This window comes from Rattus rattus, chromosome 4, assembly GCF_011064425.1.
Source record: "Rattus rattus isolate New Zealand chromosome 4, Rrattus_CSIRO_v1, whole genome shotgun sequence".
Lineage (NCBI taxonomy): Eukaryota > Metazoa > Chordata > Mammalia > Rodentia > Muridae > Rattus > Rattus rattus.
In genome coordinates, this window is record NC_046157.1 from 93482724 (window position 1) to 93506688 (window position 23965).

Genomic DNA, 23965 nt, shown 5'->3' on the forward strand with positions numbered 1-23965 from the left:
GTGAAAAGCCTCAGAGGCAGCCTGAGGAGAAAATGCAGGCTTGTCTAGACTGCAAATTGAACAACTGCGTGTTGGTGTATTTACGTCATTTAAGAAAAAAAAAAAAACGGTGAGCATCTCCCCACTAGGTACCAATCACCCGTGGGGCCCGGGAGTGTATGCCTTTTGTTTTACAGAAAGGGATGCGTTTGTGAGCAGATTCACGGACTTAGTATTACGTCTGTTGAGATCTCTGCTGATTTGCTTTACAGACCCTTGGGGGTGTGAGGACAGCATGGCCTTGAACCACACTGCCCTGCCTCAGGATGAGCGCCTGCCCCACTATCTTCGAGACGAGGACCCCTTTGCTTCCAAACTTTCCTGGGAAGCGGATTTAGTGGCTGGCTTTTACCTAACAATAATCGGTAAGCTTCCTTAACGTTTCTATGTCAGAGGCTGCATTGAGAGAATTCGCAGGCTGCATTGATTTTGCACAAATGATTCCGATACTTACATGGGTTATTAGCAGGAGTGGAGAAGGTGGCTTGGCATTATGACAGTCAATCAGTGTTTTATTAAAAAAATGATTGCTGCTGTCATTAGGGACAAATATTTCATTAATAATCCAGAGAACATTCATAGTGAATTCTTTATCTCGAAGCTGTTTCATTTGGTCACTTGAGTAGTAGGTTTTTTTTCTGGCTATCAAAATGGATAACAGATCGTTTTTCTTTTAATAAGAATGGCCCTCAGACACCATCTGTTTTAGCTTCCTCCTCTCGTAACTGAGGGAATGCTGGCCCAGTACAACAGTGACGGTAGGCACAGCTTTAAAAGTTGCACCATCTCAGTCCTGCGAAGATAGAAATTATTCTGGTGATCAGTGACATTCTGCCTAGGGTGGGAAGAGCTTCATGTATAACTCACACAGGGTTGAATCTGTCTCATGTTAGACCGTGTTATTCAAACCGGCAGCCACCCATGGCTGCATGGCTCCTGAGTACCCAAACTGTTACATTTCAAATGAGCATATTGTAGTAAAACTGCACGCCTCCTGTTGAAGGCTTGGTACTTGGAAAACAATGTACAAACATCTCACTAATACTTTGGAATACAAAATGTCCATTGGACTCATAATTTATGGATTATGAGTTTGTGGATTAGATTTCTACATAATTTATGGAATTGTAGATTAAGTATTAAATTATTAAAACTAACTTTTCTATGTCCGTTTATGTTGCTTAATGTGGCTACCAGAAAACGAAACAACTGAATATCTGTGTAGCTCACACTTCTGGTTTATATCATACTTCTATTGGATTGCACCAATGACATTTTGCACCAATGACATTTTGTCTGGGCACATGTCCTTAAACCCAACATTTGAGAGTCAGAGGCAGGCAGATCTCTGTGAGTTTGAGGCCAACCTGGTCTAGATAAGAGAATACCGGGCCAGCCAGAGCTACACTGTGGTACCGCCTTTAAAATAAATACTTACAGCACTTTTTAAATTTAAAGTGATATCAAAGTTGGGTCAGCCGTGTGCAGGTGGGTCCCATCTTTAGGTTTATGTGTCTTTAATATTTCAGATGTTGGTTCGAGCCTGCTTTCTCAACCTCTCTTTCTCTCTCTCCTTTCTTTGTTTCTTCCACTCTCCCTCCTTCCCTATTTCTCTCCCCTTCCTTCTCTCATCTGTTTATGACTGCGAAGAATTTCATGTAACTCCTGAAATTGGAAAAACCACATTAGAATGTTCCATAGATCCCTCTATGGTCAGTACTTGAGGCAGAACTTATGAGGTTGAATTACACGCTCTGTTGCAAAATAATTTCCAGGGTCCTCGTACTTACTGTGAGCATTTGACTACTTTTCATTTCATTTAAATTTGGCCTTTTGAACACAAATATATGAAGTATCCACTCTTTGCTACTCTTAAGTAGATGGGGCAGAGCAGTAAATAAATGACCCCTGAAATAAACTTCGTATCATGTCTTATTAAGCTCAGTGATCAGAAAAGGCAGACAAGGAATCATTTCACAAATTGTACTTAATATGTTTGATGGAGTTGCAAGGGGTGCTTTGAAAATAGCATCCTTAACCAGATAAATGGCTCTAGGCAATCTAACAGTGGGAGAACTATTAGCTCATCCCTTCCCTAGCTTGATGGACTTTAGCAAGAGAGTGTAGCAGTGTTGGTGGGAAATGAGAGACGTTCTCATTTTAATGCACGTTAGAGGCAGGGGAGTCAAAAATCAGATTTAAGTGCTGGAGTGAAGCTTAAAGATTAGGTGCTGGAAAGGGAGCCCCCAAGCGAAGGGAGCATTAGGTGAATCAGGGAGATAAGTCGAAGTCACAGGATAATCATTTGGGATGAGTAAGAAGGGCGGATTTGGATGAGGTTGGAGAGACTTAAACTCTTCTTTCTAGACCCATGTCTGCTTGCCACCTGTCTAGATCCTTTTGAAGGAGCCAGAGTGGACAGAGCAACATTCTTGGCCATTTTTATTAAATACTCTGAATCTTAGGGGAAACTGAAGAATGAAAATAGATACCCTAGTTTGGTATGCAGGACAAATAAACACGAGACCCATTTGCCACTCTCCTCTCTTCAAGTTAAAACCTACATTGCCTACAAGGAAGGCTTTTCCTCTTGTCTATGTGCAAAAGATACAGTGTTTTGATGATCGAAGAAGATGTCCACCCCAATAGTCTCTATCGCCTTAATCTTGTTTTCCTTAGTTTGAAAAATAAATCTGATTTCTTTTGATGCTTATCTGCAGACAAGGTTGCTCATGGAAACAATTGAACATGGCATTTCATAGAGTTCACTATTTTTAAAGTCGCAACGGGCACTGGGTGAAACCCTATGAAATAGGGTTAGTAAAAAGTTTAAGAGAACGCAAGTAAGAAATAATCTCGAGAGATGCTGGCTCGTGAAAGGGTGTTGGAGGAACTTTCTGGATTGACTGCATGCAAATACTTAACTTTTTTGGGATATGACATAGATGGAATTTGTCTTACTATTTTTGAGCTGCTTTTTTTTTTCTTTTTTGCACTTTTTGCTCCCAGTGTGCCTTGCTAGACGGTTTCTTATCAGGAGTTGCCTTTTATCTGGTTTGCTCTAGGACTGCACGACCCCTTCAGTCTCCCCCTCCCCCATTTGCTTTAAGAAAGCTAAAGAGCCTCTCATGGACCATTAAGCATCTTTGGCTCCAGAGTGTCAATATCCCCTAAAAGCACAATGCAGTCAGGTCCTGGTGGTTTTACACCATCAGCGAAGACACATTTTTTCCCCCTTGGCCCCTCAAATGAATTGTGGTGGAGGAAGTAAAGTAGAAATTTAAACAGAAAACTCTGGGTCTCTCCTGTTAATACTTTGCTTATTCCTTACTACTGAAGGCAGCTGTACCAGATTCTCATTCACACACAGCTACACTATGAAGCAAGGATCCCTGAGGAAATCTACTCTACATGTTAAGCTATGGAAGTAGGTGTATTCTTTTCTTAAATACAGTCAGTAGATAATGGGTCTATTTTTTTGGATTTTTTTTTTGTAACTGGGTTTGTAAGAACTTGTGAACAGTTTCATTGTAATGCCCCAAACAACTTGTCATTAATAAAAGACTATTCCAACTTGGGAAACACATGTATGTTGTTGTTGTCAGGTCTGGTGGGTTGAGGGTCACTTTCTCTCTCCTCGGTGGGAGGGCAATGCTTAAGTTGTCAGTGGTTCCGCACGTACCCTCGACAGCTAGTCCAGGGGTAGCTGAAGGCATCCCGTGTTCCAGAGAGTGAGGGTCCATTCCACTGCAGGAATCTAAGTCCTGGGGCCTGTGTGGAGGAGATGACCCCTTCCTTGCAAGGGCTCACAGCAGCCACCTCTGACCACACCTCTCCCACATGCCGGTGCTCCTACGTGAGCCCACAGTGGCAACGAAGTCACCTCTCTTGGTTGACTTTATTTGCAGGATCTCATAAATAGCTAAGGGGTTGATTCCACTTATCCAAGGGAGGGAGTCACAGAAAGCCAATACTTTATAAAAATGGCTGAGGAAAACACTCTGCCCTGGGGCCAGTACAAGAACTGACCATTGGGATTCCCACACCCTCCTGAGCCTAAGGAGAAGTCAGTGGTTCCACTGTCTGGGTAAGTTCAGTCCTGTAATTCCTGACTCCTACCCCTTCTGAGGCGACCCATCCCTTGCCTGTCACTCACAATCCATGCTCTTGCTTCATCTTCTCGACTTAGATTTTATCTAGTGTCCTCTCCTTACCCTCCAAATCGGTGGAGTCCATTTAAAACAAAAATTGAAGTGTTTCATCTGCAAGTGAATCCTCATTTTAATGGCGGGACATCTTATTTTTCTTTGTAGGGATTCTCTCCACATTTGGAAATGGGTATGTCCTTTATATGTCTTCTAGACGCAGAAAGCTGAGACCTGCGGAAATAATGACTATTAATTTAGCAGTCTGTGATCTGGGGATTTCAGGTAATTCAGCCACGCTGCTCTTTCTTCATGGGTTTAAGATGTTAGCCACTTTAAATCCCTCCCGGGCTCCGGGATCACGTTCTTACCGCCTGCTTCTTCCCGTCACAAAGCGTGTTTGCACTGTGTGTAGCCAGTCAATGAGACGTCTGCTAAAGAGACCAGCTAATACCTTTTTACTTTATTTAATAATATATTTATTAAGAGAGCCTTTATTATGTTTGGCTAGGCATGGGACCTCTGTGCATTTCTCCCTAGAAAACTGGGACCTCCCCAAAGCTATTTCAAATTGATACCTGGAAAGAAAGGAAAAGATTAAATTTTCTCCAGTAGAGGGCCACACTCCAGGGCAGGCAGGGCCTGTGATCAAGATCAGTGAGCCAAAGCGAAACAAACTCCATGTTTTTTGGCGAGCTTTTAAAAAAGTTTTTATTTTATTTTATTTTATTTTGGTCTTACTTGTTTTCTGTTTGTTTGGTTTTCATTTCATTTCATTCTTTCTTTCTTCCTTCGTGTGTTTGTTTTTCTTTTGAGAGAGAGAGAGCAGCTGGGTGGGTAGGGATCTGGGAGGAGTTGGGAAGACAATGATCAAAATACATTGTATGAAAAAGAAAAACAAAAATTATTTTCTATTTTTCTTTCCTTCCTTCTTTCTTTTCTTCTTCCTGTTTCCTTGTTTCTTTCCTGACCACTCTTTTCTTTTCCTTTTTTTCCTTTTGAGACAAGGTCTCCTGTACTGTAGCCCAGGCTGTTCCCTGACTTCCTATGTAGGTGAGGATGACCTTGAACTCTTCACCATCTTGCCTCCCCTGAGTGGTGGGGTCACAGGCATGTGGCTCTATTGTTAGATTATTTTTGTCAAATATTTTATTTTTCACTTATTTTTTCCTTGAATATATACATGTGTTATGTATGTGTGGGTGTGCATATGTGGGCAATTTTGCTTGGTTGCACACATTCATGTGTATTTTTGTGTGCATGAATATTCACGTGCATGTAGGCACACATATGTGTGTGCCCATGTGTGTGTGTGTGTGTGTGTGTGTGTATGTGTGTGTAAACCAGAAGCCAACATTGCTGTTTTCCTCAGTCCTTGTCTTCCATATGTACTGAGGCAAGGTTTCTCCCTTGAATGTATAGCTTGCCAATTTGTTCCTCTAGCTAACCAGCTTGCCCTAGGGAATCCATTCTCTCTGTTTCCCATGGGCTGGCCACCTAGTGTTTACATGGGTGCTGAAGATTCAAACTAGGGTCCTCACACTTATATGAGAAGCACTTTACCCTTGGAGCCGTTTTCCAAGCCCACTGTTAGGCCTTATCCCAGGGATGTTGTGTTCAGGGTACAGTTTTGGACAACACATGATACCGTCCCATCCATATTTCAAGAGTGCATAGGGCTATGGATCCAGACTCTAACTGCCCACTGCTTTGCACTCTGTGGCTACTTTCTCGCCATCATGGAAATCTGGTGAAAATAAACTGTAAGATGATAGAATCTTAAAGGGGAAATTCCAGCCAAAGACAGTGACAGGTCACTACGAGAGCTGCTGGAACAACGGTGATTTTAATTGTAACTTAAGGACTCACCCCAAGCTTCTTCCTCCATGATGCTTAAAGCTGGCTGCACAAAAACATTACAGGGGGGCACTTAAACGTACTAATATCAGGGAGTTTAATAAGTGCCCGAGAAGCTCGGTGGATAAAGTACTTTGCTGTGAAAGCATGAAGGCCTGATTTGGATCCTCAGCCTCCAATACATGTGTGTGACAATACATACCTGCAATTCCAACCTTGGGGAAGTGGAGACAGAAACATTGGGGGGCTTCGACTACAACAGCATCATTGAAAGTCCCTAGTGCCCCCCATAAGGTGGCAAGTGATTGATAGAGAAAGACAACTAACATTAGCATTCAGCCTACACATTTGCCTAAACAAATGTGTGCACTTGCACACACATGTGCACACACATGTGCACACACACCACACCACACACACAGAGACACTCAGAGATACAGACAAACATACCACACACACACAGAAACACACAGAGATACATACATACATACATACATACATACATACATACATTCAGATACACAGAGGTACGCACGCACTCACGCATGCACGCATGCACGCACGCACATGTATTCATGCATTTCCAGATAAGTTACTATGTGGATCAAATAGAAAACTTCTGGATTTTTCTCTTGCTTCTTAGACTTTTCAGATAACCCAGAAAAGAAGAGCTACAAGATTCTTTCTTTAACTGTAATTTGTTTAAGAAAGAGTAATTCTGGGTATGCGTCATCTTCTTCCAGGGCTGACTGGGCTCTACCCTACCCTTTATTTGGATTCAAAATCTGTTGTTATTTAGCTATTATCTCAGGTTGTTAGGGAGCGAGAGAGAGTCTTTGAAATCTTTGCTTTTACATTGAGTTTTTTTTTTAACAAAGCAGTTTCTCGCCTCCCGTTTAAAATAGTGTGCATCTTCATAAATCAAATTTTCTACTGCTGCTAGTTTACAACAACCAAGTTTAATAATAGTAATCATCGACCCATTGATGCAGTATTAAATAGCACGTGTTACCCTCTTCCTGAGAGTTTGCATGCTCCAGGTTACTTGAGAAGGCGTTACTGGGTGCAGATAGGCTCCGATATCACAAACGCTTAGAGGGTGGTAACTTCCTGTTAGAAGCAGAGAGAGGTCCTGTAAGCATCTTTCCCTGCGTGAACCCTCGCGGTTTGTTGAAAGGCGGCAAAGGGCCTGCCATTTCGGCTCTTGCCACGCGATGGCGGTAGAGCAGCAGGCATGGTTCGGTTTTTCTCCATCTGCTCGCCTAAGGCTCCCTTCCTAGTTCTCAGTGCAAAATGTCTGTCCTAGTGAACTCTGTCATTTCAGCTACATCCTTCGTCAGTGAGTAATAGCTGACTGCTGCTTAAGGCTGACGCAGACAAGACGCGAATTTAAAACAAAATGCTCTTAATTGGTCTGATACATTGAGACTCCTTTCAGCCTTGCCAGTCTGCTCTAGAGATCTCAGGAAGCACATCCTCCTTTCCCCAGCCAGTGTGCTTAGAGGAATCCACCAGAAGGTGTTTTCTTCCACCTGAGCTTTCTTTGGTAAATCTGGGTCACGTTTAGTGTCTATAATACACTTTCTTCCAATACATCCTAAAAAAAATTGTCTTTTCCCCTTACCCAGCTGCATTCTTTATTTTTTAATATTTTATTTTTATTTATTCACTTTCATCCCTCTCACTGTCCTCCTCCTGGTCACCCCTTTCCACACACCTTCCTCCATTCCCTCTTCCCTTCTCCTCTGAATGGGTGGGGCCCCTGGGTATCCCCCTACCCTAGCACATCAAGCCTTTGAGACTAGGTCCATCCTCTCGCATTGAGGTCAGGCAAGGCAACACCGTTAGAACAACATATCTCACAGAGAGGCAACAGCTTTTTTGTGATAGTCCCCGCTCCCGTTGTTCAGGACTCACATGAAGACCAAACTATACATCTGCTACACGTGTGTAGGGAAGCCTAGGTTCAGCCTCTGGTGTATGCTCTTTGATTAGTGGGTCAGTCTCTGAGAGCCCCAAGGGTTCAGGTTAGTTGACTCTGTTGGTCTTCCTGTGGAGTTCGTATTTCCCTAGGGGTCACAGTCCTTCCCCCTATTCTTCCATAAGAGTCCCCAAGCCTCATGGGGACTTGGCTGTGGGTGTCTGCGTCTGTCTGAGTCAGCTGCTGGGTAGAGACTCTCAGAGGACAGCCAGGCCAGACTCTTGTCTGCAAGCATAACAGAGTATCATTAAAGTGTCAGCGATTGGTGCTTGCTCAAGGGATGGGTCTCAAGTTGGGCCGGTGGTTATCGATTGGCCATTCCCCCCGATCTCTGCTCCATCTCTCATTCCTGGATTTCTTCTAGACAGGATAGATTTTCGGTTAAAAGTTTTGACCCAGCTGCATTCTGTTCTAAACGCTGAAGAAGCAGGTTCTAGAATCAGACATGTCATATATATGCAACTAATGTAGGTTGTCTTAGGCACAAATGCTCTTATTCCAGGAATGTGTAGTAGAGTAAGCTAGAGAGTTAGAGAAAGTAAATTGGTGCCTGCATTCCCTTCAGACAAATTGTATCAGCAGGCCTAGGGCTTGGAAGTCCTGGACAATGAGAGCTAAAGCAAAGCAAAACACAACGAAAACCGAACTGCAGTGACTCCATCGGGAACCAGGCTGAGGAGCATTCCACTCTGTGGAAGAGAGGAGGGGGAGAGGGAGTGACAGAGGGAAGGAGACAGAGACAGACACAGAGACATTGATATTTGTTGTAGATGACCTTGCCGAGACGTATCAGAGGCTCCACTGCAGGCTGGGTGTAGTGTTAGAGCTCACAATCCCAGCATTTGGGAGGTGAAGGCAAAATGCTCAATAGTCTGGGGTCACCCTGTATCTTCAGCTACAGGATAAGTTTGAGGCCAGTTTGGCCTGCATAAGGCCCTGTTTCAAAACAAACATACATGTGCGTCAGCATGCATCTTCTCTCCCTGTCTCCCTGTCTCTCTCTTACACACACACACACACACACACACACACACACACACACACACACACACACACACATGTTTGCACCCCCCTCCAACAAAACAAAACAAAGCAAAACAAACAAAAAAGCCATTTTGGATGGAGACCTAGCGTGGATATTAGTTCTTGTCTTTAGGCCACGTTAATTTCTTCTTCTGCCTTGGCCTCCACACAAGGGGATTCTCTGCAAGCTTTGGGGTTTGCTGTCTTTTCTGCCCTGAAGACTTTTCAGGCTACAGATCTTCGTGCCACCTAAATGTCACTCCCTTATGTAAAATAACGATGCCTGTCTATCTCTGCTTGTTTTTCCTCACCCCACTAATTCCCATTTATCATTCTGTCATGCTCCCCGCTTCTCTCCGGGCCTGGTTGTAAGCATATTGAATCTCGAATTTACTAATAGCTGTCGGGTGTTTGAACCCTACATTTATTAAAATGGCTATCTTGTATCTGAGTAAGACATAAATCAACAGAACAAGTGTGACAAAGAATGAATAGAAAGGGAAAAATTGCAAGAGAACATGGGAATCTCTGGTTTTAATCTAAACATGGGGGAGCTTAAAGAAGTGATCGGTAAGCAATTTTTGTTAGATTTTAGAAATAGTGTACAAAGAAATGAGTTTTGCAGAACTGTCTTCCATATTTTTCATTCATTCTACCTTCGCTTCCTTTTCCCCCCCCCCTCTCCCCTTCCCCTCACCCCTCCCTTCGCCTAATATTTTCCATCAGCCCTCTAGTCCTCTGTTCAAAAGCAATAAAACACAAAACCGAAAAACTTCAAATAATGTCATAAATAAGATATTATATTTTTCCTGATTGAAAGAAGGTTGGCCTCTCCATGACAGACTTGCCTCACATACACAGAGTCACGCACAGATGGTGCAACCTTCCACACACTCACACACATGCCTGTCTACATGCAAACATATACATATCAAGTCTACACACACATATATATTAGCCACGTAGACACACACATATCTATCTATGTATCTCTCTCTCTCTCTCTCTCTCTCTCTCTCTATATATATATATATATATATATATATATATATATATATTTGTGCTATGAGAGGAACTTCACAGACTCCCAGAGGGGGGAGCATTTGAAAATCATTGTATTAGAAAAGTTCCTTCCAATTCCAAAATTTCATTTCTCACATTTATCTTGAATGGTATTGTTTTCCTGAAAACAATATATGTACTTGTATGTGTATATGTATATGTAATATATATGTACATGCAATGTATATGTATATGCATATGGCATATACGTACATGATGTATATGTATAATTTAAGTTCAGATTGAGAGAATATGAGTGTCACACACCTCTGTGTCCTTCTACTCTCCTTGCCCTGAATTCAAGGCATGGTTTCTTTTTCTGCATAGATGATCTCCCCCTTTCCTGTCCCAAGTCCCACTTCTCAGGGCTTAACTCTGAGTGTGTGATGTTACATCTGGTGTTAGAAACCCCTCACAGCAGGAGTGATTGTATTAACACATTCAGCGAGGACAGAAAACTCACGAACAGTGTGTAAAAATTCATGAAAGGTGCATTGGAAAGTTTTTAATAAAACTTAATATGTATTTCTGGTTAAAAGATTCTTAACAAGCTAGCATGATGAAGGAGTATCTTTGATTAAAAGGCAGCAAAAATATCACATTCAATAATAAAAGATTTAAAGGTCTCTCTCTCCCCCTTTTGCTCTCTCGGTCTCTGCCCTCCCTTTCTTTCATTCTGAGTCATAGTCTCAGGTCGCCCAAAACGTCAACCAGCTCTCTAAGTAGTAAAGGTTGATTTGAATCCCTGATCCTCCAGAATCTACTTCCCAAACCCTACAGCGGCAGGCTAATGCCGACATGTCTGATTTGTGTGCTCTGAAGATTGAACCAGGACCTTGTGTACCCCAGGCAAACACTCTACAAACTGAGTTGCAACAGCAGCTGAAACAAATAGAAACACCTCTTTTAGAATTAGCCAATAGGTGGATGCCGAGTATGATACATCTATTCAATATTATTCTGTAAATCTTAGATGTTGTAATGACACAAGAAATAGCAATCAAATGAGTTTAAAGCTATAATTAATTACTTGTTATTCCTGCAACTACACAGTGGAGTATCAGCACGCTTGACAAGCTAGTGGATGCAGTACATAAAGTTTCCAATTCTCAGCACTGAGGTATTTATTGATCTAAGACCTTTAACCTTTTTTTTAATAACTGAAAATAGAATCTTCCCTGATATGCATTCTGGTCACAATTTTAGCCTCTGTCCATTCCTCCCAGCTCTCCCCCATCTCTCCTAGGGGGAGCCCTAGCTAACCCCTCTTTATCTCCCTTCCGAAAAGAGCAGGTCTCCAAGAGAAAACAACCAAACATGACAAAGCAAAATGCATCAATCAAGGCAAAAACCATCACACTGAGGTTGGACAAGGCAACCCAACAGGAGGAAGGGTCCCAAGAGTATACAAGGAATCTTATTTTATTTTTTCCTACTTAGATGAGGCATATTTCATAATCTGTGGAGTAGTTGGTAACAACATTAGCAAGAGTATATAGTCAATACATCTGGGCACAAGATGCTTTCTGAATGGAAAATTTGTAAACGTTCCGAACATTCACCATTAAAGACTAGAGCTGGTACCCTTTGTTGGGTATCGTTTGACTAGCCAAGTATGTTTGCTTTGAAGGCCAAGACATAAGTCTGCCAATAAGCTTGGTGTGGCTGAATAGATGTTTGAAGGTCACCATAGAAAACCTTTTCCCTGGAACACTCGTTCAACACTCAAAGTTGAATATCTAATTTTGGACAGGAGGAAAACAATGGAGTCCTAGACAATCAAGGAGGAAAAATCAGCTTAGAAAACGTGTGCTTTAGGAGAAAATTTCTCTTGGATGTTCTGTTGTAAATATAGTGTCCTTCTTCCCCATCTTTTAAATGAACCACTTTAATAAAATGTTAGCAAGGATCACATCGCTGTCATCACCTTCCACGGTCACATCTATTGTACTCCTTGAAGCCAATCTCTTTGAGACAGTTACAATAGTAAATAGATTAATACTTAGCTTTAAAAAAGTTCTTTGACTATTGGGATGAAGGAAAACTTTTCAGGGTAATTTCAAATTTAGTTCATGAAAAAAAAATCAGTGATATTTTAAAAATAGTTGAAAGGTAATTTTGAATGGTTTTATTACATATATTAATATATGACACTACATACATGTATATAATATTATTAAAATCAAATCACTCCTTCATTACCCCCTCTCATTTCCCCATCTTTCTCACTAATTCCTTACTAACGGCCTTTTCTCTACTGTCACATCTTTTGTATGTGTGTCTCAATGAATTATATTAGCATTGCTTACAGAACCTGGTCCCCGCTTACCAGTGCACACCGCTGAAGGATACATCTCTCTCTTCCTCAGCGGCCGTTAAGTACTTATCAATCTTCAGGAAGGGATGGACACCTATGATCCCCTTCCCTCCCATGACAGGATGTTGACCAGCTTAGCTCACCTAGTACAGCTAATCATGTATGCCACGAGCTCAGGAATGTTACAGTCATATTACGTCATGTCAGGACATGTCAAATTATGTTATCACTCCTTCTGGCTTCCTCGCCCTTCCCGCAGCTCCTACATTCTTTCTGCCCCTTCTTTTGAATTGTTCCCCGAGAAGGGATGTGTTAAAAATGTCCCACTTACAGCCTGACATTTAACAGTCATTTATTCTCAGTACTTTGGTCAATTGTGATTCTTGTAGTCACTACTGTTAACTGCAAAGCGACATTTCTCTGAACAAAGCGACGTTAATCTATGGCAAAAAACATAGTTATTTAGAAGACAGATCATGCCTCTTCAGTAGATCAACATTAGTAGCTTCTTCCCAGTGCCCAGGACTTCCCACGCCATCAGCTTTTGACAGACAGTTAGTTCCTCCACTTCCGGAGCAAGCCTCGAAGCCAATTCGAAAGTAGCTGGTTACTCCTATGATAATCATGGCATTATTCATTAGTGTATAAGTAGATTCATGGGTTGTTATTGAACACATATTCTACAGCTGAGTGGGGCTGTTGAGGACAGTTCTTTCCCAGCAGTCTGCACGGCACCTTTAAGCTCTATGAAGCCTAGCCAGCATGGAGGAAACTTTCAGGCCAGTTCCTGCTTGATCACTTTATGTCTATGACCAAGACCTGTTGGGTCTTCATTTGGTTGCTGTGGGCCATCAATGAGCTGTCAGAATTTTACTAATCTATCAGTTTTATGTAACGAAGTGTGTGTGTGTGTGTTTATGTATGTTTGTGTGTGTGTGTTTGTGTGTGTATGTATGTTTGTGTGTGTATGTTGTTTGTGTGTGTGTGTGTGTGTGTGTGTGTGTGTGTGTGTGTGTGTATGTATGTGTGTGTGTATGTGTGTGTGTATGTATGTATGTGTGTGTGTGTATGTGTGTGTGTATGTATGTGTGTGTGTGTGTGTGTGTGTATGTGTGTGTGTGTGTGTGTGTGTGTGTGTGTGTGTTTGTGTTTGTGTGTGTGTGTGTTTGTGTGTATGTATGTGTGTGTATGTATGTTTGTGTGTGTTTGTGTCTGTGTGTGTGTATGTGTGTTTGTGTGTATTTATACTCACACCTTGAAATGTGTCTGTAGGGATGAAGGGCCAGCTGAGTTGAGTGAACCCGTGAAGGTTTTAACTGCAAGGATCCTCCTTTGACGCCTGCTTGATGCTCTAGTTGTAGGCAAGCCATTCACCATCATCTCTTGCTTCTGCCACCGCTGGGTGTTTGGCTGGTTTGGCTGCCGCTGGTATGGATGGGCTGGATTTTTCTTTGGCTGTGGAAGCCTGATTACCATGACTGCTGTCAGCCTGGACCGCTATCTGAAGATCTGTTATCTGTCTTATGGTAAGTGGGAAGGTTCCTTGTTCCCCGATAGGAAAGTTAGATGATTTGAGTGTCAGACCTGTGTATATTTTATACAGTAAATAAAGGTTATTAATAACTCCAGTGACCAAGAATCCTTTTATTCATAGCCTCTCTGGTTCTACTGTTTATTTAGATTTGACCTGTGTTGATGTATGTGTCCTTTAGTCCTACTTTTATAATATGCCTACAGCTCTTAAATGTCTCACTTTCTGGTGTAAAATACGGAAGTGTCTACACATTTCCTCATGCGAAAAACAAAAACGAAAAGAACGAATGAACAAGATCAGGATTTAGCTGATGACCTACTCAGTTTTTGTGATTATAAGAACCGCTATCTATGGTTTTTTTCTTTAGGACTCAGGCTCTCTAAGGTTTCAGAGATGGAGAATTCCAGAATGTTCTCCAGGTTTAGAGAGCCATACAGATGTTCCTACCTGAAAGGATACACGCACTGAAATACGGCTCTGCAGGTCTCTTGTGGTGTTGGTAGGTAGATGGAGCAGCTAAGAGCTGGTGAGGCAGCAATAATGGAGTTTCCGGAACTCCATATTTTAAAGATTAGACTATTTTACTAATTCAAGTTTTAGTATGTTTGTTTCTTTGGATCCTGGGAATTTATTGATCCAGAAGGAGAAAATTTGGGGGCACTTAATTTTCATAGTAAGAATCAGACCTAACCAGGGCATGGTTGTGACTGTCTTTGGCTAAAGCTGCTTGGACTGACAAACTGTTAGGTAGTGTGGCTGAAGCTACAGGACAGAGGATGGCCGGCATACAGACATGGTGAAGAACATTTTCTTTGGTCCTTAAAAAGTTGATACTCTGAAGGAGGACTCTGAAGGAGGCCATGTATGGGGCAGGAGGAGGGTAGTTGTAAATGTCCTCAGAATTCAACACTCATTAAATAATTACATCTCGTTTCATAAATGTCTAAAACTTCCAGTTGAAACAGCCTGAACCAAAAGTTCCAATAAGATAAAACCATACAATTATGCAGTTTGTATGATGTTAGAGTCCAATTCTCACCATAATCTTGTCTTATAGCACAGCAAACGGATTTTTAATAAAACCGTAGATTTCATAGACAAGAAGACAAAAACGTTCAACTTCTCAGGAGTATTTGAGGAAGAATAAACTGAGATCTCTGTTTTAAAATGTCATCTAGAGTTTAAACGTTGTATGAACTAAAGAGAGGATGCTCTCCATTTTCAGAATCATGGCGGGGCATAAATGCGGTAGAAGAAAGGTGTATATCACCAAGCTTCTTCTAAGCTTGACTCTATGACATTTCACCCTTTAACCTGATTCACTATTGGACCTTCACACAGTGTTCTCTAGCCTATTGGAATTTAAAAGGTCACTCAGGGACATGCAGACATACGTGGTGGGAAGCAACCACGTAATGTTGTAAGTGGTCATTCCCGAGAGATGACCTTTTGGACTCTTGAGTAATTCCAGTGACCAGTGACGGGGAGCTTACTACTGCTCAAGGCAGCCCATTCTCTGATTGGTCTGCTCTCATTGTTACAATGTTATTCCTTATATTGAGACAAAACTGCCTCCCAGTAACCTCCACCCATTGGTCCTAGTTCTGACTTCTGGAGCACCACAGAACCCATCTACTAATCTACTCCCTCCTGTACTTGACAGCCTTTCAGCATACTGGAACGTAAGTATAAAAGCTCACTAAGTAACCCTCACTATCAATGCTTATTCGTATGCCTATGCACGTCCTCATGAAGCTATGTCCTAACCTCTGCCAGTGTTTGACGCGTTATGATGGATAACCAAGAGCTGACGAACATTTGTGGCTACCCGATCGCTACCCTTCTCTGGTTGGGCTTGAGGAGAATTTTGTATTTCATGATGTTCAATGCCATGTATTTGAGTAAACGGAGACGATGGAGCATAGATACAGTTTCTTCTGTTTCTTCTTAGTGATCACACACACACACACACACACACACACACACACACTCAGAGAGAGAGAGAGAGAGAGAGAGAGAGAGAGAGAGAGAGAGAGAGAGAGAGAGAGAAGTAAATGTTCACGTTAAGGTCTAAGTTAATAGTTTGCAGAGTTGACACGATTTCATTTACTTTAAACATCATCAAAACCTTTAAGCAAAGACTGGGGCGGTAGCTCAATTGGCAGAATGCTTGCCTACTGTGCGCGATGCCCTGTGTTCTAGCTCCAGCATCACATAAACTAGGCACAGCCGGACTGTGCACCTATAATTCCAGCTCTTGGGAGATGGAGGCAGGAGAATCAGAAGTTCAAGTTCATCCTCAGCTCTCTAGCTATTCTGATGCTAGCTTGGGTCAGAGTCCATTCGTCAAAGTAAACACAAGGAACTAACCGCAAACCTTAATAAGCCATGGGTTACCGGAAATGCCCCTTAATGTCAAGAACGCCGAACACTCAGAAAGGCCACACGAATGAAATCACACTGCACTCAGAGGAATTGCAGTCTTAGTGCCTCAAATCTCACTTGCGTAGAACAGAAGCAGCCCCGAGTGCATGTGGAAACAATCAGGTAGCTTTACTCGGTGCTTTTCGATAGTTCTTCCCTGCTACTGTGCAGCTGAAGCGGCAGGGAAGCCTTCTCACCTCCCCTTCGACAGTATGCTACGTCAGGTGAAGTGATTTCCATGGTGACTGTTGCAAAAGAGCTAGCTGACCTGGCCTTGGTGACTGAGTTGAACTTCCGGAAGTGATCACTAGAGTTTTACAACTTAAAAAAAAAATAATGACCATAGCACTTCTTTCTCTTGGAATTCTCTTTTGGTTAAGGAACTAGTGTTGAAACACTGAGCTCTTTTGTCTCCCACTCCTTTGATCCCCATTCTTCTTGAAGACATTTTTTCCCCCCAGAATTACTTACACAGCATGTGCGACAACCTAATCAGATTGTCCGCCGCTCTCCCATCATGCCTAGGAATTTTCAAGCACAGTCATTCACTTTAGCACCACACCACGGGTTCAGGATCAAGACCCGCCAGCCAACCCCACTCAACAAATTCCTAGGCAAGGAAAGGATGTAGACACAAAAGAGGTTTTAGAAATAAGGATGCTTTAAAGGCAGGACGAATCCTTTGATTTCGCACCTCCTGGAAAGGATTCTCCTTTGACTTCTTAGACTGCTCACTAACATACTCTTGAGATGTCTTCCCGAGCTCCCCCATCGTCTTCCGTGTCCTTTCTTCTTTCTGTCTTGCTTTCCCACCCTGAGCCACTTCTCCCTCCCAAAACTCCTAGGTGCCTAGAGAAAACTTTCCCCGTGAATTCTCTTCAAATTGCTTCCTCCTGGACAAAGGCTCCAGCTCTGGAACTTTCTTTGCCTTGACTTCGCTCTCCCCCAGGCTTCAGTTAATCTGTCCGCGTCTCCTAGAATTCAGTGGAATAAATCTTTGGAGATGGAATTTGACATGTCCAGGGGAGGTATCCGGGCACAGGGCAGGTTACATGCGGGTAATGCTCTTTTTTTCCACCTCCAGGGGTCTGGCTGAAGAGAAAGCATGCCTACATCTGCCTGGCAGTCATCTGGGCTTATGCTTCCTTCTGGACCACCATGCCCTTGGTGGGCCTGGGGGACTATGCACCTGAGCCCTTCGGAACCTCGTGCACCTTGGACTGGTGGCTGGCCCAGGCTTCGGGTGGGGGTCAGGTATTCATCCTGAGCATCCTCTTCTTCTGCCTCCTGCTGCCAACGGCTGTGATTGTTTTCTCGTACTCGAAGATCATTGCCAAGGTGAAATCTTCTTCTAAAGAGGTAGCACATTTCGACAGTCGGATTCATAGCAGCCATGTGCTCGAGGTGAAGCTGACCAAGGTAACGGTAACTGTACTCCCTCTATAGGTATGGTTTTATTGAACACTCAAAATGTATAGGTGTACACACACACACACACACACACACACACACACACACACACACCTCACAGTTTGCACAGTTGGCGCCATTTTGTTTTGCTTGGACTCTGGTTGGCTTTTTAAGGACATGCTGCCATCCCCATGGCTTCCTGGTTTGCCACAGAATGTTCCCTAATGGTTGGATCCTTGGGTAAGTGGGAAGGAACACAGTTGGCAGTTCTTTAGATATTATGGCAAATGGAAAAGAGACCATGGAATTTGACAACAGAGAAAGGTTTGAATTCCACCACAAACACTGCCCTGTTTGTAACCCAGCACTAGACATCTAGCTTTTTAACGGTAGTCGTTGACTTTTTACATCGTAATTAAAATATAATTACATTACTTTCTCCCTTCCCTTTCCTTCCTCCAGTTCCTCCCTGACCCTCCCTACAATTCCCCATGTCTGCCCTCACCCTTCTTGATAGCCTTTCTTTCTTTATTATTGTGTACACACGTTCGCGCGCCTGCTTCCCACCACGCACCCACACGTGCACCTACGTATTGACAAATCTATAAATACGGCTTGCTGAGCCCGTCTTTTGCTGTGACACCCGGCTTCTTAGAGTCCATCTCCTCACTGTGTAGCAAGTATAGTAAGTCTGGGTCTGGTGACGCAGCTCGGCACGTTCGGCATCCACGTGGTGGCTCACGGTTCATCCGGAGAGTGAATGAGATACAGGCAAGTGCTTGGCTCTGTTTAGTTCTCCATCCCAGAGCCCAGCACTCGCTGTGGTGGCCCCATTGAATACTTGACTCAAGGTGGCCTTGAGAACTGTGACGTGCTCCTTTGACCTCTGGCTCAGGCATCTCTTTCTTTGGCCCCCTCAGCCACCGGAAGTGCTCAGGCTGTACACGCACGGAGGCAAAACACCCCCACACATAAAACAAAAGTATCTGTAGGAAAAAAAAAAAACCCAGTGCAACTTCCCATTAGGACGCCCACTATACGTTCACACTGATTTTACTTGATTTCTGCTGAAGTAAGAAGAGACAATCTCACAGCCACCCTTTCTCCGTCTGGAGAAAACCCTTCCTTCCTTCAGCCTCTGCACAGGATCTCTCAGTTTCTCACCCCTCGGAGTTTCTGCTTCCTGCAAGGCCAGTGGTCTAAAAGTGTGTAACTCAAGGTGACAGTCTGAGATTTAGTAAAGTAAGCTCATCGTCTGCGTCCTCTTAAGTATTTCCTGCTGGGTTATTCTCTCGACTTGCCTTCTTTGGGTCTGATCTCATCCAGCAGGATATGAGGTGGCATCTGTCTATAGCTCCTTTTCAACCTGCTCTCCTCTCTAGTTGTTCTTTTTATGGTGGTTTCTCTGACTTTCATCGTACACGCACTACGAACGGAAGCGTAGTGTGTATTTGCACATGCATCTGGGCATCCTTCACGCACGAGCACGATGCTTTTGTACTCTCTGGTTCCATGGCCCCACATCACCTCCCTTTCTGTCTGCATTTGACCCTGTGAAATAAGTTTCGTTATTGGCCAACAGAGGCATGTTCCGTAGCATCAGAGACTGCCCTTCTTCTGTTCCCAGAGCTGCCAGTGCAGCCTGAGGAGTCGTCAAAGTGTCCTGGTGCCTATTGGTTGGAGATCCTGGTCGGGACTGTTCTTACTGACCTGGCTTTTTAATGAGGTATCCAATTCCTTTTGGTCATGTCAGGCAGCTCAGTGCATGTGCTTTATCCTAACCACAAGGCCTCTGTGAGCGGTGTTCCTACTCTCTGCTATAACCTGGGCGGCCGATCCTGTGAACTCAGCTAGTGCTGCTGCTTGGCTCATACAGCCCTGCTCTCTGCTCCTTGGCTCGGAAAGGCCAGTTCAGGACAGGCTTTCGACCCCCCTGACATCCTCTCTTGTCTCTGGACTATAGACATTTCACCTACTCGGGTGGAAAATTGGACTTACATTTTCTTGCTCACTTTCAGCATCCCTTAGGCCTGTAGCTGGGACAATCGATTGTTTTCCAACACACACACACACACACACACACACACACACACACACACACACACACACTCCCCAAAAATCCCCAAAGCTTTTATTTCAACTATTTCTCTCTCCTGTTTCATGTTTCCACCCTCCCTCTCTCCCTCCTTGCCTTCCTTCTTCCCTTCAGTATTCTAGAGTGGCCTCAAGGTCACCGTGTAGCTGGTCTGGCTCCGCCCCCCAGGTGTTAGAATTACAGGTGCGCTCTGCCATGCCCAGCTGTGCTTAAATTTCTATTTTGAAACAGAGACGCCTCAAACTGAATATTTAGTTATTCCGCTGGGCATTTCCGCTGGGAAATGTATCGTACACTGAAGTGAGTCTCTTGCAGCTCATCTAAGAAGGGAGATAGTGCTATGGCTGGAAGGTAAGGTCAGAGAGTGTGCCTCTGTTTTTCAAACATTATCATGCAGATATCTTGGCATCCACTATTTGTTCCTTAGCATTTCCTATTCACCTATCACATCCAGATCTGTGGTTAATATGAGGATCCCAGATAGCTCGTAATGTCCCTTTCATCACCATAAAGCAGTCCTAACTGTCCCTAGATAGAGTCCCTAATGCAGGTCACTAGAGAATATGGGCATGTTGCCTTTAGAGGTATCTGTCCCACGGAGTCAAGCATTTGTCTCTCTTTCTTTGCAAGAGAGTGAATGAGATTCAGGTAAGTGTTTGGTTCTGTTGGGGTCTCCATCCCATAGCCCAGCATTTCCTAGATGGTAACCGAGGTGGCTCCATTGGATACCTGATTAAAGGTGGCCTTGATGGCTGTGATGTGCTCCTTTGACCTCTGGCTCAGGCCTCTTTTTCTTTGGGACAGTTGGTTTGTTTCACTCTTTTCCTTTGATTGTGAAGCCTTGAGAAAAAAGCCTGAGGTATGAACTCGGGTTCTCTCAGGTGACTTGTTTCATTGGTTGGCCTATTGATTGTTAACCTGTCAGTGAGGTGTCAGATTCAAAGCACTCCCTATGTGGATGCTAAGGGCAATGCAGAGGAATGGCTGCTCTTTTTTTTTTAAAAAGCTAATTATTTAGTTCTCTTTGTTCTCCTTGGTGTGTCCAAGCTTAATGGTCGATTCTCAGAGAGGCATTTCAAAAATGGAATTCAGGTCTTCCTCTTACCGTGTTTCACAGAAACATCATTACTTCTTGAGAATTGTCAAATTTCTAGTTAATTCGCAATTACATACTCATTCTTGTGATTTCTTGCTCAATGTCTTTTACTGCCAGTCAATAGAGGCTGCAGGGACACTTTGACTTTTTGTTACTTCATGTCCCCAGGACCCAACGCATCGCCTCTAACATGCTAAGTGCTTAATATATATTTGTTGAAGGGAAGAAAAAAAGCCAAGTCAGAGAGACATAATAACAAAAAAGAATTTCAAATTAATGATCATTTCCAATTGTGTCCCTAGCCCCCTGAGAGGACATACACTGTTACCATTCATTTATTATTGACTTTGGTGGTCAGTGCTTGAATCCTGTGTTGAGAAATTGCTAACATTTTTAATTGTTTTGGAGGAGTATGGGTAAGAGGAATACGACTCAAGTTCAAAATGTGGAAAAATCCTGGGATATACCTGTAGATGCCTATCACTAGGCATCTTGTCACGTGTCTCAGGGTCTAGTGAGAGCAGATTCAAGCCCAGAGTCCTTACCTAGCTTGGTGTTTTCTACAGCAGAACCAATCAACTGCCATGTTTTGAGTATCTCCCATTCCAGAGTCTCAACTGTAAGTTAGTGCCCCAATCTGCATCTTTTTTTTTTCATCTTTATTAACTTGGGTATTTCTTATTTACATTTCGATTGTTATTCCCTTTCCTAGTTTCCAGGCCAACATCCCTCTATCCCCTCCCCCTCCCCCTTCTCTGGGGGTGTTCCCTTCCCCATCCTCCCCCCATTACTGCCCTCCCCCCAACAATCACGTTCACTGGGGGTTCAGTCTTGGCAGGACCAAGGGCTTCCCCTTCCACTGGTGCTCTTATTAGGCTATTCAATCGACAAATGGGATCTCATAAAACTGCAAAGCTTCTGTAAGGCAAAGGACACTGTTGTTAGGACAAAACAACAACCAACAGATTGGGAAAAGATCTTTACCAATCCTACAACTGATAGAGGGCTTATATCCAAAATATACAAAGAACTCAAGAAGTTAGACCGCAGGGAGACAAATAACCCTATTAAAAATGGGGTTCAGAGCTAAACAAAGAATTCACAGCTGAGGAATGCTGAATGGCTGAGAAACACCTAAAGAAATGTTCAACATTTTTAGTCAAAAGGGAAATGCAAATCAAAACAACCCTGAGATTTCATCTCACATGAGTGAGAATGGCTAAGATCAAAAACTCAGGTGACAGCAGATGCTGGAGAGGATGTGGAGAAAGAGGAACACTCTTCCATTGTTGGTGGGATTGCAGATTGGTACAACCATTCTGGAAATCAGTCTGGAGGTTCCTCAGAAAATTGGACATCGCACTACCACAGGACCCAGCTATACCTCTCTTGGGCATATACCCAAAAGATACCCCAACATATAACAAAGACACATGCTCCACTATGTTCATCGCAGCCTTATTTATAATAGCCAATCTGCATCTTTTGATAATTCTACTGTGGCTCCAGACTCACCCTCCTTGGGCAAAGCCATTCATTGCTTAGGGGCTTAGGTTTTCTTATCTATGGGAGGATGTGAGGTAGAGGGTGGGGGGAGGGCAGTTCAAATCGAATGGCATCACCATTGACTTCAAAACTCCAAGATTCTGCCAACATTGTTATACACGCTGGGTCATCTAAAGGCCTGTTATGGTAGTTTGACAAAAATCATTTTAGTTGGGTCCTATAGCTATTTGTTTTCCTCTAAGCAAGAGTGTCCCACCTAAGGACTTTGGCTCACCTATAATGAACACCTCTCCCTTAGGTCGAGCCATTGCCTAGTCTGGGGATAACATGTTCACTTTTAGACTTAAGTTCCCGAACACAGATGGGCAAGCTGACACGACCCAATTTGTCTCCTCTCTTTCCAACCACAGCTTTTGCTTGGTTTTAGAGTAGTGGTATTTTAAGGTTTGAGAAAATTGCAACTGGAAAGTGTGGATTTTTTTTTAAAGCATGAGCTCATGTTCTCTGCTTGGATCCTAGCCAGGGCGAACAGATGGTAGGCGCCCCAAAGACTCCAGAAAAGTTTCTTTGCAAGTTGGGGGAAGAGGGTGTGAGACGGTTGACCTCAGTTGTCACTCTGTGGGTAAAACAGAAGAACCCAAAGTGGACATGCTTAGGTTGTTGAATGAATTAAGCTCTTAGAAGGTAGCCTGAGAGCTCAGACGTTGTTACTCGTGTATTTGTACATGAATGAGGGAACTGAGGAACAGAGAAGCTATAGCACGTTATATTTACTGCCTTGCTATTTATTTTCTCCTCTTCACCTCCTCCCTTTCGTCTTCTTCTCCTCTTCTTCTTTTTGCCTTTTTTTTTTTTTTAAAGATTATCTTCTCTAATACGAGTTGGCCTGGGACTCACTCTGAAACCAACATTGGCCTTGAACTCATGGCCATTCCCCCTCTGCCTCTGCCTCCTGAGTGCTAGAATTACAGCTGTGCATTCAGGCTGGCTTCTGGCTTTTCTGTGTTTTAATAATATGTATCACTTAGAGACAGGCATACTCACCTCTGTAAAGCAGCTGCCCCTGAAATGGCATTACTGTCTTTCAATCCAATTTTCACTGGTTGTGGGCAAATGTATGCTTGCTAAGTAGATCTATTATAATATATCTTGTTCTTTTCATCCCATGCTTGGACCAATCACATACTCTCCTGCAGTGGGCAAGACTTCCTCCTACCCCTTTCTCTCCGTGCACTGATCTCACTCCAGGCACTGAATTAGGATGGCTGTTGCTTGCTTGGTGATATATTTCAAACTTGCTATTGATGGAGGTTTTATTCCATTTCTGTCTTGGTCGGGGTTTTTATTCCTACACAAAGCATCATAACCAAGAAGCAAGTTGGGGAGGAAAAGGTTTATTCAGCTTACACTTCCACATTGTTGTTCATCACCAAAGAAAGTCGGGACTGAAACTCAAGCAGGTCAGGAAACAGGAGC

General features: G+C 43.2%; 1 protein-coding gene across 1 annotated transcript in view; it reads left to right on the plus strand.

Moving 5' to 3' along the window:
- The first annotated feature begins 274 nt into the window (after positions 1–274).
- The window catches only part of Opn5 (opsin 5), a 47753-nt gene continuing 24062 nt past the window's right edge, over positions 275–23965 (plus strand). Inside the window, exons 1-4 of the mRNA XM_032899472.1 lie at positions 275–404; positions 4353–4469; positions 13780–13950; positions 17467–17801. Coding sequence (XP_032755363.1) covers positions 275–404; positions 4353–4469; positions 13780–13950; positions 17467–17801 — 753 coding nt within the window. The remainder of the gene's footprint in view (positions 405–4352; positions 4470–13779; positions 13951–17466; positions 17802–23965) is intronic.